Source organism: Echinops telfairi, unplaced genomic scaffold, assembly GCF_000313985.2.
Source record: "Echinops telfairi isolate 266 unplaced genomic scaffold, ASM31398v2 ScPeMD7_7467;HRSCAF=8505_0, whole genome shotgun sequence".
Taxonomy (NCBI): Eukaryota; Metazoa; Chordata; class Mammalia; order Afrosoricida; family Tenrecidae; genus Echinops; species Echinops telfairi.
The window spans coordinates 11,432,971-11,449,875 of record NW_022111367.1 but is presented as its reverse complement, the minus strand read 5'-3'; the positions used below and the strand labels follow the sequence as shown (position 1 = coordinate 11,449,875).

Below are 16,905 nucleotides of genomic sequence, written 5' to 3'. Positions count from 1 at the left end.
CCACGGTCTCCGTGACAGTGTCTTCGTTCCATATGATTGTGGGGTTTTAAGAGACAATAATAGAAGGAGAATTTCAGAGAAAGTGGTTCCACTTCTGTAGGTGGGTAAACCAGGAGGCACAACCTGCCACTGGAAAAACACTTAACATTACGTATGGACCCCCAAGCGGAGGATGCACCATGTGCTATATTCCTCATCGGGCATCTGAACGAATTTCTTTCTAGCCCTTGGGGACCTACGCTGAGTGTTTTAGACACTAGGAGTTTAGACTCTGTCCGTTAGAGATGCACACCATCCTTCTAGACCAGACCAAAAGGCTCTGATTTGGAAACCCCACCAAACCACTAGACCTTATCACAAAGTCAACGGTAGCATATTTAAATCTGTAGGTCTATTGAGGCAGTAACTGGATTAATACTACCTTAGCGTTTTGGCAGAGGAAGTTGGGAGAGAATGAGGAGCTAATAATAAGGAGTACAAGAATTTTTTTAAATGATCTGAAATTGATTGTGGTGATGATGGCACAACTCTTTAATATGTTTAAATCATTGAATTGTGTCAGATGTGAATTATATGTCAACCAATGAAAATATCCAAATTAAATACATATGGAGAATTTATTCATTCAATATAATTATGTATTCTGGGTTTTGAATAATATGTCTGTTTCTTTCTTTTTACTAAGCTATTGAAATTATCTGATAGCTTAGCCTTGATAGAAATATTGTTTATATTGTTGCACAAAATAAACTTTCATAGAACATTTAAAGCTTATAAGACCTTGAGATCCATGTAACCAGAACATGAAAGTAAACATTTCATGTACATTTGAAGAATATCATCCACCATACATCAGTTGCTATATAATAGATTTTGACTACCTAATAGAGTTTGACTCTTGGCAGTCCCACGTGTGTCAGAGTACAATTTTACTCCATAAGGTTTCCATTAACTTCATTTTTTGGAAGTAGAATTGTCAGACCTTTCTTCCAAGGGAATCTGTGGATGGACTTGAACTTCCCAGATCTGAGTTTGCACCCAAATGCCTTCAGCAGCTGCACCCGCAGTGATTTATGAGGTTGTGACTGCACCAGTTCTTCCTAAGTGGTCTGCTGGGCTTCCAGATCAGGAACCCCAGAAAAATATGCATAATTCCCCCTGCATCAAAGTCTGCACGGATATAGCTCCTCTCCCACATATTTTGGGAATAGACCACAAGGTCGAGGAATGACTGATCTAAATTATTTGAGCTAAGAACAGATGGAAATGGCACATGCAGTTAATTCACTAAAGTTATAAAATTATTGTGACCATTTGGGGGACCATAAAAATGTATTTTGTTTGGACCATGAGTTAACAGAGAAATTAGTCCTTTAATTCTGGAGCTGATGCGCTTAGTAATTAAATCCATAGTTTGGCTTTGGAAACACCAAGGTTTAGAAAGATCTTTTAGAAAGATTTAAAGAAAGGTTTTTCTAAAAGGGCATAAAATTAGTGATGAAAAACGTTTGAGAGGCATTTTTTAAGTGTACTGTACTGCTGTCTGAGAAGAACTTATATAGTCTCACCATCATTTTGCTCAGAGCAGTAAAGGGAAGGGCCTCCCTTCTAAGAAACGTAGCTGCGCTGCATTCCACAGGTTAGTGATATTCACATATCAAGGTTTTAGAGTACCACAGGGATATTAATAAAAATCAACATGCTTGATCATTACTCTAGCAATCCCATCTGTTTTCTACAGAAGCTTTGCCGTTTAAGTTGCAAAATCACATCTGCGAAACAGCCAGAGAGAATTCCTTGAAAATCACTTTCTATGCTTCAGGAAGATCCGATATTCTGAAGTGCTATGCCCTATATAGACCCAGAAAAGCAGCCAACAAGTAAAGAAAGATTGTGCAAAGCAGCCGAGAGAAACTAGCCTCCTTTTACCCATGTCATAGAGAGGGAACTCCTATTGTCAGAGTGAACGCAATAGACTCGTTTTCATCTTCCCAACAATCAAAGATGCTCTGCAGTTATACTAACCCACAAATGTATGCACATTAAAGAACAAAACATCTCGTACTGCTGGAGATGTTAAAATAAGAACCTTCTCTAAGTCTGAATCTCTTTTAGAATGTTTTCTTTTAGACAAACACACACATACATACACACAGACATTTTTTTAAAGACAATTTAGTGTAACTCTTTAATTCAGTTATTGGTTGCTGCTTTCAGAAAGGAACTGAAGCTGAATAATGTTTGCATATTTTAACAGAAGCAAGCCGAAGCTGAAATATGGAAGATTTAAGCGATGAGGCAGAACACTGTGTGTGTCGTGCAGAGCAATTACACCCCAGCCCTCCTGAGAAGCACACGTAAAGCAAAAGGCTTTCAGCCGCCCAACGTGTAATGATATCACAGCGAGACAGATGCTGAGCCACAGAATAGCACTGAGCTTAGATGATTTATATATATTTTTAAAGCTCAAGGTTTGATTTTTTTCTTTGATGCTAATTTCTTTTTGGCAAATACTCTTTTTCTTTTTTTTAGCTGTGTGACAGTCCATTACAAAACCATCGTCCCTTCTATCTGTCGCAGACAGCCTTCAGGCTCAGTCGGAGCCATTCAAATGCCTTCTTTTGTACTGTTCTTTACATCATGCTTTTGAATATCAATAATGAAACCCTGAGATGCTTTACAGTGTCTTCCTGTACACCAAGGGCCATAATCTCTGAAATTTAAAAAAAATGTGTTCCCCAACAAAGATTTAGACTCTGGTGGTGCTGCTGTGTTAGCTTTGGGGCTGCTACCTGCAAAGTTTGCTTTTCAACCTCACCAGCTACTTCTTGGGAGAAGGATGAGGCTGCCTGTTCCTATGGAGATTTATACTTTCAGAAGCTCCTCAGGAGCCATTGTACTTGGTCCTATCTGGTCATTGGAGTTGCCATCAACTCAACAGCAGTAGGTTATAATGATGGGAAATGTATATGTTCAGTTCTTAGAATCTATATTATTGAACCAAGCGCATTAAAGCAACTTTATTTTTTGTTTTGAGAATTGAGGGAGGATTTAACTAGCAAATTAACAGTTTTACATTCAACAATTCAGATGCGTTTTATTTCAACTCAACCATTGCAAGCAGTTCCCTTAATGTCCCACACTACCCCCGTGTCTCCTGTTTCCGTTCTCCTACCTCTCTTTCCTAACTCTCTGAACTTAGGCAAGTGGTGCCCCTTTGATCTTAAATGGTTGATGAATCTAACATGGGTCAAATTCCAGACATGAAAGAGGACTAAGGACTAGAGTCTCGAGTGTTCCGTCAGTCTCTCTTCTCTGTTGTGATCTTGAGTTTTGTTCCAAAATTTTCACCCACTCTCTCCAGGACCTTCTAATATGACCCTTTGCAGAGCAGTGGGTAGTGAGTGGTAAATTCTCAAGGCTGTGGAGACTGATGATTGTGTGGTCCATGAATCCATTGTTTGCACGTTTCCTTAGGTTTTCCATCACTCTTCTTTCTTCTGGGTGGGGAAATACTTTCTTGCTTAATGACAAAAAGGAAAATGAATTTGGATGTAGAATACTATTTTATCACACTTTAAAGATAGCTTACAGTAGCTTCAAAGTACTATGAAATGATTTTATTACTCTGTTTTCCTTATCTTTCCTGCGCGCGCACACGCATGCACACACACACACGTACTTTAATCCCATATTACCCTTTCCTCTTTTTCACTCTTTTTGTCTAAGGGGCAGGATCATGGACAGAGAAAAGAAAAATAATCAAGATTATGGTGATAACAGTATTGAAGAGCAAAATTATTTACTCACTGAACCATCTTCCTCTTTTATAAAACAAAGGAAACCTGTATTCTTCCCATGAGCTATAATATACATAAAGGGAAAAAAATCTTTAAAACTTACTGCCTTTGATTCAAGACTGACTCATAACAATCCTATGGGATAGTGTATAACTACCCCAGTGAGTTTCTAAGACGATAGCTCTATAAGGGAGAAGAAAACCCTGACTTTCTCCACAGAACAGCTGGTGGTTTTGAACTGCTAACCTTTCAGTTAGCAGCCCATGTGTAACCACTACACTATCAGGGCTGCATACAAACCTCAAACCAAAACCATGGCTGTCAATTCCAGCTCCTGGTGAACCCAGGCATTCATTAGCAAGTACATGGGCTCCATAGGGTTTTCGTTGTTATAATACTTTTTTTTCTTTGCAGATTTATTGGTATATAATTCACATCTAATGCTGTGATTTAAGAACCTAACACATAACCTACTGTACCCTCAGGGCTATGAACAAGTAGAATCAAGATTTTGATTTTTGTCTCATATGTGCAATGGGAAGCCATTGGGGGTGACATCTGGAGAGGAGAGGCTTACTTGGAACACAGAATGGAGAGCAAATTAGAGGGAGTCCTAAAGGATGGAGGGGCAGAGGCACGCGGGACCCAAGGTGACAGCTTTGAAAAAGAGCACGGTGGAAACGGAGAGAAATGGACAACTTGAAAGGTTTGGGGGAGAGAGCCACAATTTTTATTTTAATGAAATTCCCTGATTAACATGCTGTGTGCTCTTGTGTTTCTCTGAAGATCTTCATTCTCATAAAATATACATGACAGCTCTGCTGCATCGCGAACCCAGTGTTGGCTAACACAGTCATATGTAGCCGTGTGACTGCCCAAGGAATTTCTGAGGTAGCACCTTTCTGTCTGCTCAATTCTCCCCTTGTTCCCAATCCTTAGGGTACCACAATTCTCTGTCCGTATTTCAGCGACACGAGCTACTGTGTTGTACTGTCTTCGTCTGTTTATGTAAATACCTACTCTGGGCTCAGTATGCTGTCTGTTTTACTTATAATCTAGAATGTATCCCTGTAAAACAAACAAACAAACAGACCCCTGAAAACCCCACCCACTGCCATCCAGTTAACGCCCACTCAATAGGACAGAGTGAGGTTTTCTGAAACTGTAAAGCTTTCTAGAAGCAGACGGACTCATTATTCTCCCATGGAGCAGCCGGGGAGTTTGAACTGCTGACCTTGCAGCTAGCAGCCCAACGTCCAGCCCACAGTGTCATAGGTCTATAGAAGGTTCTATAGAAGGTTTCTAAGATGTAAATCTTTATAGGAGCTGAGAGCCTCATTTTTCTTCCATGGAGTGCCTTGTAAGTTTGAACCACCAATCTTGCAGTTAGCAACCTAAGCTTACTTAACCCACTGAGCCGCCAGAACTGTTTATAAAAAATAAACAACTGTTGCCACCAAACTGATGCTGCCTCATGGTGGCCCTATATAGAATTGTGCTTGATTGGATTTTTGACAGTTTTTGACAGAAGTGTTCATTAACTATGTATACTACCCAAGGACTCCACTTGACCTATAAGATATGATTTATAAATGGGTACATTAAGGCATAAAGGGAAAAAATCTACATACGAGTGAATTAACAAAGACCTTATTTTTGCTCTATCTTACCACCATCCCTTTGCTCTTATAGGTAGCCTCACGCTGTGGTCTAAGTAAATTAACTTGAAATTTTGTTTTATTTTTCTGTGTACTCTAAAGTGTGCCCTGACCACTGACCTGGTTTTAGACCAGTTGTTTCAACCATATTTTAGGACACAAATCTTTAACTGGTTACTATCTTTATTATGTATGAAGTGTCAGCAGCTTCTACTGTGTGCCTTGGGAGCTAGTTATCATCATGGTTGTCACCCTAACCTTCGAAGTATTGAGATTGTGCCACCATTCTGCACAGTGCTCTATTCGGTGCGCCATCTAAGGAGTGAAGAAGGCAGCACCGAGCTGGGCCCCTCTCCCTAAAGGAGATGCCAACTAGGACAGAGGAAACAGAAGGCTACCAACAAAATTAAAGCAACAATATCAAACTCACTGCCACCAAGTCTATCCCAACCCATTGTGGCCCTATGAGGCAGAGTGCACCTGCCCCTGAGGGTTTCTGAGACTGGTAAATCTTCACAAGAGTGGAAAGCCTCATCTTTCTATCACAGAGTGGCTGGTGGTTTCAAACTGCTGACCTTAAGACTAGCAATACAATGACTAACCCACTCCTTCACTAGGGTGCCTACAAAATTAAATAAGATCTATAAATGCCTACAAGAATTTTTTTCTGTTGTACAAAACAAGAAGGTTATAATAACCTCCATAGGGGAATCAAGAGGGGATGCATTTTGTGAACTGAAAATCAAAGAATATAACCTCCCTCTGATCTCATAGACAGATTATTGAGCCATGTATGATATTGAAATTGGGACATTTTTCCAAAATGCAGGACTAATGTTCTCTGTGGCCATTTTGGATATCCACATAGGAGTTGATGGAAAGGGTTGCCACCACTTTGTATCTGTTTTAGAAGTTCTGTGTCCCTGATATTGATGTTTTCAGGAACGCAAGCCAAAGTTATAAAAATAAAGTAAAAGCATATCCAACAAAAGGGTAGCAAGCTAATATATATTTTAAACATGCCTCTCTGTCCCCCTACAAAGGTAATTTAAATGAAAGATGTTCTTTTGAGAAGGTATTACAGACCCTAGAGTAAGGACTTGGGGTAGCCTGAGAGAAATTAACCCAAAGCAAACGCCCTGCCATCCAATTGAATCTAACCCCAGGGTCCCCAAGATGGCACATCTTCATAGGAACAGTCTCATCTTTCTCTTTTGGGCCAGCTGGTGGGTCGGAACCATAGACTTTGTAGCTAGCAGCCTAACCCCTTGCCCAGGATGGGCCAAGGGAAGACCGTTTGGGGAGAGGCAAGAATGGAATGTAAAAAAGTACACAAGCCCTTTACCACATTGGAAAGGTCAGAGTTCTCCCGGCCCCTCTCAGTATTTGCTCAGGGTCATTATGTTAGCCCTAGCTTCCCTGAGCACAATTCCTAGAAATACACACACACACACACACACACACACACACACACAATCTTACAAAAATAAATAATGCAAACACTTCCTTGTTCTTTCTCATAAAGATATCTTGTGGTATTTAATAATGATCAAGCTTCTTTATATTCTCTCTGTGCCAAATGTTTTGTTGTTTTTTTTTCTTATTTTGAGCTTTTAAAAAATTGTCATCTCGGCTATAGTAAATCATGAATTTTCTTGCTATATTCTCTCTTTTCAAATACACCACTAATTGATTCTGTAGTTCATATTTTCATTTAATTGTTACTCTTCTGGTAACTCAAATATGCATATTTTTTCAAGTAGAATGTATTGTGTAGATGTGTTTGTAATCATAATTAAGCAGACAATAAAACAGTAACATTTGCAATGATAGAATCTTAATTTTTTTAAAAAAGCACTGTTATTGAGTTGATTCCGACTCAAAGCGACATTACAGGACAGGATAACACCTTCCCCTGTGGGTTTCTGAGAGGAATTCTTTATGGGAGTAGAAAGCTTCGGCTGTCTCCTGTGGAGTGGCTGTGGTTTCGAACTGTTGACCTTATGATTAGCAGCCCAATGGCTAACCACCATGTCACTAGAGCTCTAAAGAGTCTTATAGTAGGGAATAACATGACGACTCTCGTTTGGTTATGCTTTGTTTTGATGTTACATCTCTTAAGTGTCAGCACAAGGAAAGCCCAGGATGGCGCGCAGGGGGATGATGCTGGGCAGGTCTTTGCTGCCATCTTCTGTTTCCGATCGGAATCACTCATTGTTCTTTCGATTCTGCGCTCTAATGTTCCGTTTCTTCCTTTTTTCCTTTTCTGTTTCCAATTTCTCTTTAGTTGAAGCAAAGTGAAGCAAATGCAGACACCAAGGAAAAGCTCCCTTTGCGCCTGCGAATCTTTGAAAAATTCCCCAACAGACCACAAATGGTGAAGATCTCCAAGCTGCCTTCAGATTTTACAGTCCCTAAAATCAGGTAGTAACGTCTGCCTTTCATTGTAAATGCACTGGGAAAGATTCATTTGAAAATCAGATGTCAGTCCTGATGGCCAGCACAGCCATAATTTTCCTACTCTGACATGATTTCCTAGATGTGTGCTCTCAATAACGCTCTTTGAGAAACCCTCGGTCCCTTTGAACAACACGTTCAGAGAAGAGTCCCTTTCAAACTGCGTAGGAAGGAGGGTGCCTCTTGAGGAGCTGCCCTCCCAGGTAACCCGAGAAGGTACTCTATGTTGCCTGGAAGACACGTAGCTATCAGCCTCACACCCTTATCCAGACAAACCTGCCTGTCAGCTCCTGCCTTTCCAGGTAGCTTGAGACGCCATCTGGGACTAGGGTTGGTACCACTCTGGCATTTGTTGACTAAGCTGCGTCTGTCTGTGAGCACACTAATTTGTCTTACAATTCACAGAGATTTCCCGCCCCCCATGTTTTACTTCCCATTAAGCAAATGCATCCATTTTTAAAACATCATTTTGGGTGTAATGCAAAGGAAGTATAAAAGAAACTAACCATAGCTCACCTAACTATAGCTCACAAATTAGAAATAGAATCAGAATGATATGAAATGTTTACTTGAATCTTTTTGAAAACAAACCTCTGGGGGATGATAAAAGTATGAGATTTGTGTGGCACCATCATATTTAAAATTCAAATGGAACTACATTCTCATTCCTGATTTTAAATGAAATGTAGAACCTGAAATGCAAAATATGAAAGAGCTGTTAATTAGATTCAGGATTAGTGGTTATTTGAAGAAATTTCATTTGAATTCTCACCATACTGTGGAGATCAGATGAAGTGAGTGATTTTGAGGCTTACAGTGTAAAATGATCTCTCGGCCACTCCTAAGATAAATGGGAGGTCAGAGAGATCATCTAGTTTTCCCAGTTCTTAGAGCGAGCAAAAAGTGTTGTATCACTACAGTAATAGGATTTTTAAAATGCCATAAATGATTGAATATTATTGCTTTCAAATGAACATTTTAAGCAGGTGTAGCTGAAGATTCAGAAATCCCTCCTGAAAGGGATATTTTAGTAATTAAAAGTAAACACCACTCACTCATCTTTTTTCATGGCTTTATCTTAACTCAAACAGAGGCCTCACTGCCAAATGCCATCCCTTGCTCCATTTCATTAATAGCGCTTGTTGTGTGTGTGTTTCGTTTGCAAAGGGAAAGCTTTATGAAGCAGTTTATTGATCGCCAGCAACAGGACACCTGCTGCCTCTTGCGAAGCCTCCCTTCAGCCTCTTCCTCCTCATGCGACCACTCCAAGAGGTCTGCCATCGATGACAACAGATACATTGATCAAAAAGTAAGAACCACATCTCAACCACACGGACTATGCTTGTCGCATGTCTGTTAGCGCCCTAGAGGGTTGCTCTTGGGGTTGAAGGTCTCTCGGAAACAAGGAAACGATGATGAAATTTGTAGACGAAATCATTCCACCTGTCAGGAGTTATCAAACCATCTGTAATGTATACATTTCAGTTTTGTATAGCTGAGAGTTGGTCCCGGTGACTTTGAATACATGGAATGTCTTCCCAGACCTGCATTTTCTCGTAAACAGACTCAAGGCGTCCCTAAGGGGCAGTCCTGGGGGCGCAGTGTTTAAGAGTTGGGCTAAAAACCACAAGGTCCCTGATTTGAAACCATCAGCCAGTGTGCTAGAGAAAGTAGAGGCTTTTGACTCCTGTAAAGAGTTACCGTTTCATAAGCCCCAGAGAGAGTTCGGCTGCATGGTGGTGACCGAGAGGGTGCGGTCCAGGCACCACAGCGGGCTCTACATTGTCTTCTGTAAGAGACGTTGTTTCTGTCCAGATAATAATACATCCTGAGGAACAACCAGGAAGACTTCTCCCCAAATCAAAAATAACAAGACCCATGAGGGCAGCTCGCCCTGTCCTATTGGGCCACATGAGCTGTGATCGCCTCCCTGGTAGTGAGTCTGTTGTGGTAAATACATTGCTCTGAAAGCCCCTGGTGGTCCAGTGGGTTAGGTGTGGGGCTGTTAGCCTCAAAGGCAGCGGTGCTTAAGACCATCTGCTCCTGTGATGCTGGACAAGCTCAGAAAACCTACACCGGGTCACTATGTTATTCGCTAGGCAACTTTCACATGCCTGTCAGGCGATTTTCCCTGAAGTCATTACCATCTAATTTTTATCGCTGATAATCAAATACCTACTACTCTATTATACTTCGGTAATAAAATACCAAATCCTTTATCTACCAGGATCTCTATGCACCTGATTTTAGCGCCGTTCACAATTCTACTTTTGCCTCTCTCCTCCCTCCCTTCTTTTTCCCTTGTTCCCCCTCTAAGATCCAAATGCAAAATAAAACAGGTGGTGTTTTTTTTAACCTGTGAAACATAAATACATATGATGATAGAACAGGTGTCCTCCATGCAGTACTTGGGAAACTGGTACACACAGTTCAGAACACAACTGCACATTTCCCACTGTGGCTTGTAGCGCCCTGGCAGCACACACAGTCAGGGAAATGTGCTACTAATCTCAGTTGGACAATTCGGGCCCACCAGCTGCTCTGTGGGTCGGCTTCTAGAGACGTCTACAGCCTTGGAAACCCTGTCTCGTGGGTTGGAAACCACCTGATGGTATGCTGTTGTTTAAGGAAGTCTGGGGTGCACTGGGTGAAGTGGTGAAGCTGCTACATGCAAGCTCTGCGGTTCAGACACACCAGAAAAATAAGGTTGCCTGTTCCCACGAAGATTGACCGTTTTGCAAACCCTACCATTCAACTCTGTCCCATCGCGCCCCTGGTGGGAATCAGCCTGGCCACAGGGAGCTGAGTTCCAGAGTGGCACTGTTCTGACTCAGTTTCTTCTAGATGTCTGGAGGACTCTCCGTGCAAGCCCCTTCGTTGATTTTCTTTCAGTCGCTTATAGATGCCATTCTTGCAGCCTATGGCTTCCAGAAGGGTAGAGGAGACATCTGATGCTGGTGGCATTTCGTTTTTCCTCTTGAAAGTAGTTGCGTTCTTGTTTGGTGGCCAGGTGATGGATCTGTAAGCTCGCAAGACGTTCTCTGTATCCTGGGATGTCAGGACCTTTTCAAGAATATACCTGGGGGGGTGTCTTTTCTCATCAACCCTTCCTAAACTTTTTCCAATCTGAAGATTAAGATACTAGGACACATTTTTTATTTTGTTTATTTATTGTTGGATCTGCTCTGTTTTCTCCCAATTTTCGCTTACTCTCACGATTGGGGTTCTGTGCTTTCAAATGTTTTCTCCATTTGGTCTTTCTAGCCAGTGAATTGACCTCAGCCCCAATCATCTTAACCTTCCACCTGTCTCTTGCATGTTTGTGTGTATGCGTGCATGCATGTAATACCCTACAATGCATGTAAGTGCTTTTTAGAAAAAGGTTGAATTGATCAACTCTGTTCTCCACATAGCTATTTTACTCAATACGTGTGCAGGACATGGGGGCAGACATTTCTCTTTCAGTGGTTACTAAATTTAGAGGGGAAAGTGACGTAGCCTCAACTGATCAAGCTGAAACTGAATTTTGTATACTAGAAACCAGGTTTATTTTTAAACTAAAAATTATTTCAAAGTCAGACTTTAAAGAGAAGCATAGGATAGAGTGATCCTCCAGGGGCCCTACAGCTGGGACCATCCATCTTCCGGAAGAGGTCGAAGAACTGTTGTCATTTTATGTATAGCATAAATGTTATATGTAACATCACAACACCCTCTTTCGAATCAACAGTAATATTATCCCACTGGAAGCACAAAAATGAAACCTTAGTTCATGAAAATGTATTTTTCCCTCTAAGCGGAAATGTGACATTTCTCATTTTCCTGAACAGAATGTTTTTGAAAGGGGTCCAGGACCATAGACAAATAAGGCTCCATGAGACATGTGGACAGTCTGCCGAGAATCAGATGTAGCTCCTGTATCTATCGACCTTGCTCCCCAAGCAGTCTTTTTGTTGGAATGCATTCACAGACAATAAAAGATACTCCTGATTCTTGGATAGCCTTCTATTCATCTAATTTAACAGTTTCATGGAACTAAAAATAAAAGATAAATTATAGTTTTAGTCTATAATCTTAGAGTCTCTGTTAAAATCTTCAAAGATAGACTGAATGAGCAAAGACATTGTTTCTCAGTGGTATCTAAGTCATTTATCCAAAAAAGACTAGACCTTTTTGAAGACTAGAATCAGTCCCTAAGCTGATTAAAAGTCAGCTGATTAAAATATATAAAGCATAGTCATGCAGAAAGAAAATTATAGTTGATGGTCAGATCACCCTTCATTACATAGGAGTATGAACCTATTAATTAACATCAAGTTGATTCTGACCGAGGGCAACTGTTTGGACACAAAAGTCAGACTGGCTTAAAGGTGAATGTTTGGAAGTACATTGCCAGGACTTTCCTGAGAGGCACCTCTGAATGGACGTGAACCTCCAGCCTTTGGGTTAGCAGCTGAGCATCTCCCCAGCACCATCCACAGACCCTAAGACAGGAAGCACTTGACCCACAAGATAGATTAGCTATAATTGGAATACTTTTTTATCTGCTTATAGCATTTGCTATCTGGGCAAATGCTCCCATTTGAAAAGTTGAACACAGAGAATGTTTTTGTTTTTTATTTCATCCCATAGACATTTATACTGTTGCAGAAAGCCTCTAGAAGACGTCATCCGTGTTGGCATCCGCTCTTGAAGCTCTGACTTTACTCAGGCGGTCAGCTAAGCAAACGGAGCCATTTCCTCCAGGACTCTCCGTTTGGAGCTTCAGTTCTCGACCACGTTCTTGTCAGCACTTAGGATTTGCCATTCTTGCTGAGTGCCGTCAGACAGATGCAACAGAAAATACCACGTAAATGAATGCTAGTGATGAGGGTTGAATAGAAAGAGCGCGTAGAGAAAAAGCAGATGGTATTTATCATGTAAACATGGCACGTCTTTATATTTTTATTAAGGAATGAGGGTCTCCGAGTCAACATCCACTAGACAGCACCTAACTCCAGCAAAATCAAAACTACTTCAAAACAAAACCACATAAATACACAACAAGACTTTGAATTTAGACTAGACCACTGTGATTTTCCTTATTTCAGTGAATGCCTGGAAAATTGTCATTAAAACCTCAGTTGCTTTTTGGACCTGCCAGTCAGTGTACTATGCAGTGTAAGGGGCTTCTTCAATCTACACGAAGAAGTTATGCCAAGTCTATGCAATAAAAATTGAGACTGTTTGTCCTCAAACTGTGTTAACGAAAGGCTGGCATATTGGTGATTCTTACAAGATGGACAAAGGAACCGCAGAAATACAACTTTTCCCTGCAGTGCTACCTAGCAGGAGAAACTTCTAACGTCCACAACTGTCGAGGAAAACAGCGGGTCCTCAAGATCACGGTCACCGTTAAGGAGATGAGAAGACTGACAACAACAACACAAAGGAGGAGTGATAGATGGAGCCTGGCAGGAAACCCAAGAGCAAGATTTTCTCGGAGAAATAGCCTGGGCCTTGAACGCTCCTAGACATTCCCATGGCAACCTCCCTCTGCAGAGACCATGTTCTTAAAAATAGTCCTGCTTGATTACCTTTATCGTGTGTGTGTGTGTGTGTGTGTGTGTGTGTGTGTCCTGCTTGATTACCTTTATCATATATGTGTGTGTGTGTGTGTATACACACACATACATTTATTTATATATAAATGCCCGTGTATCTCCCAGTAAACAATGGGCGAACAAAAGTGTAAAATCTTTAAACGGTCCTGGAGGTCTGTCCAGGTCCTAAAGAAAACCAGCAGAAAATTGTTTTTCTTCCTGCCCCTTCTGATGTACAGCTGTCCTTCCTGACTTGACAGAAATGAGATTCCCAAATGACCACTCTCACGCACTCATGGGTGACTTTCCTCTCTGCTTAAAAGCCCACATATCTGAAGAATGTTTCCTCCTCCTCCTCCTCCTCTTCCTCCTCCTCCACCTCCTCTTCCTCGTCCTCCGCCTCCAGGAAAGGAACTTAGTTTCTCTACTCATATTTTTTCTGTGGTATAGAAGTGATAGATTCCTTAAGCAGAGAGATTGTTAATGAACTGAAAATTGAACTTGGCTTTCTAGCAACCAGGAAAATACAGCCATGTACTTAGTACTCTGAAGTGAGTCACCTCAAGATCAAGGTTTAGTTTCAAGCCTTGTTGAGTCTGGGGACTATCATTTCTCTTTAACCAGAGCTCCTTGACCTTTCTGCTCTCTTGGCTTGGCTGGATGAAGGAGCCCTGGTGGTGAAATGATTCAGGGGGCAGCTGCTAACAGGAATAGAATAAAGGCTGATGGGGTTTGCGTTGACTTTTCTCTTGTGCTATTTCTGGGGTGAGAATGAGTGAATGTTAGAGGCCGATATGACCCTGAGTCTGATAGAGGGATGAAGGCGATCCAGCCACCTGCCCGAACAGGTCTCCTCGAAGTCCTTCTCCCACCCTGTTCATCACACTGGATGGAGGTCTCAGGGCCCAAGGCTGGGAGAGGACAGTGACCAGTCCAGGGAAATAAGGCGATCTCTGATCTCTCCCTCCACTGCCCTATTGCTGCTGAAGTTATTAAAGTTCCTTTAATAAGCCTTTAGATTAGCTAATGTCCAAGAAATGGAGGAAAAGTCATGAATGTCATCATTACATTGTGTTACCTTCTTCATTTCAGCACGTAAGCCATTCAACAAGTGTGTGCTGTTCATTTCTTGGGGCTGTGGGCATAGGAGCCATGGTGGCACAGTAGGTTAAGCATCTGGCTGCTAACCAGATGTTCCAAAGCACCAGTCACTCTGTGGGAGAAAGATCAAGATTTCTGCTTCTGTAAAGTTTCAAGTCTCAAAAACCCACCAAGGCCGTTCTACTCTGTCCCTTTAGGGTTGCTATGAGTTGGAACCAAACTCAAAAGCAGTGAATTGGGGCTTGAGGTGGCCATGGGAAGTCAGTAATGACCTTGACGGGGCTGTGCCCTTAAGAAACTCACAGCCAGCAGGGAGAAATGCCCGAGAAGAGAATATATTGCAGAAATCATGAAGCAAGACCGCCTAACTTTGCATCTCAGGCGAAAGAACACAGACAGATCCAAGTCCGTTGCTCCAGGCAGAGCGAGTACATGGAGAGGAGCCCTCCAGGATGCTGTGTTTGCTCTAAGTGTTAGAGAAAAGGGCCCTGGCCTAGAGGAAGAGGTGCCCGGCGGTCCAGTGGTTACAAGTTCAGCTACTAACAAGAACATCCACTGGCTGCTCGGCAGCAGGAAGGCGTGGCATATGCTACCATGAGGATGACAATCTTGGAAACCTCCAGGGGCAGCTCGACTCTGTCCTGGAGGACTGCTCTGAGCCAGACTGGGTCTGATGGCAGCTGGCACCACATGTATCTTCCCAGTGTGTTAGTGAACTCAGCATGTAATATGGTCGCTTTTATATACACATTTTTTCATTTAGCGTTCCTTTATTGGGGTTCTTCACACGAATTCCATGTGCTAGGTGCGGGATGAAATGCACTTTGCAGTAGGAATTCTCTATCAGGGATTGCTTTAACAGCATATGGGTCAGGTAATCATTTTTAGCGGAGGATTATATGTAAAGTTTCACATTCCCTAAGTGTGTGTCCACTGAGGGGGCAAAAGCAAACCATTCCAGGATTGAGCCTCTTTGATGGGTAACTCTCTTAATCAGGTTTCTGTACTCTCCCCCCAACAGATAAGCCTATCTTTGTCATTACATTTTGCTTTTCCTTTTTCTTTGGCGGGGGTGGGGGTGGGGGTGGGGAGGCTCAGTTCACTTTATTATTTTTATATAAAATTGACCATGTGGTAGCCACAGCTGGAGCCTGGGTCCTGTGCGCGGAGACTCTGGTGTGGGTCTTCACGAGAGGGTCGGTGAACTCCCAGTAGGGAGATTTGGTGAACGCCGTCTCTTTCCAGCGGTCGGGGGATTTAGCTTGACTTGCCCATTTCATTTTTCATTAAATGTGATGCCTGTCCCTATGTGTCCTAGTGCTGTTGTAGTTGATGATGCTTTTGTTATTTGGACCTGAAGGTCAAGTACAATTAAAATATAATTGGAGTCCAGGGGCTCCTTCATTGTATTGCTGGAGCGCCATGAATTTTCCGTTTAAAAGCACCAACATGTTTGGAAACAGCTGGCACTTTCTCCAGAATCATAAGTCCCTTTATCTTTTTGTATCTCTGCCACATCGGAACATGCAGTTTTCAATCTTGGTTTGCCCGTTTGTAGGAGCTAAACTCCATAAAGTCCTTTTGACATTTACTTCAATAACTAAAACATGACTGGCATATATTTAAAATGTCCTATTAATAAACATTGTATATTAAATATATCTAAATATAAGATATATTTAATAACACCAATTTTGTAAGGAAAAAAATGAAACGTGGCTTATGCACGTTTGAAGGCCATGAGGAGGCCAGGGATGGGGCCCGAGCAGGGAGAAAGGAGGGACCGTTTCTCAGGAGGAAGGGAGGGAAGGAGAGCCACAGAGATGCAGGGCTTAGCAGGATATTGTCGTTGATTTCCTTTCTTGAGACAAGCTGTGTACTATGTTTCTTTAAAAAAATAAACTTCCATGTATCTTATCCCTCAAACCTAAATAGTGGTCTGCAGTGGCTTTTAAAAAAATGGAGGAAAAATAAAAGTGGAAAAGGACTTGGAGTCGTTAGTGAAAACCAAGTTCATCTCACCCAAAAAACATCTAATGAAAACAAAAAACGGTATTGCAGACACGGCTTTTCCCGTACTCTTCGTGTGACCACAGGTCTGGGGGAGGTGTAAGGTGGTGCGGGCGTCCTCAAACTACGTCCGGGGGCCACATGCAGCCCGCCGAGGACATGTATCCGCCCGCCGGGGTGTTTATGCCCCGTTTTGTTTTTTACTTCAAAATAAGATATGTGCAGTGTGCATAGGAATTTGTTTATAGTTTTTTTAAAAACTATAGTCCGGCCCTCCAACGGGTCTGAGGGACAGTG

The 16,905-nt window shown here is 41.9% G+C and overlaps 1 protein-coding gene across 1 annotated transcript in view; it reads left to right on the top strand.

Moving 5' to 3' along the window:
- Window positions 1–16,905, top strand: part of NALCN (sodium leak channel, non-selective) — a 440,927-nt gene that overhangs the window by 311,019 nt on the left and 113,003 nt on the right. The window contains exons 14-15 of the mRNA XM_045283767.1: window positions 7,746–7,882; window positions 9,083–9,224. Of these exons, the coding sequence (XP_045139702.1) occupies window positions 7,746–7,882; window positions 9,083–9,224 (279 nt within the window). The remainder of the gene's footprint in view (window positions 1–7,745; window positions 7,883–9,082; window positions 9,225–16,905) is intronic.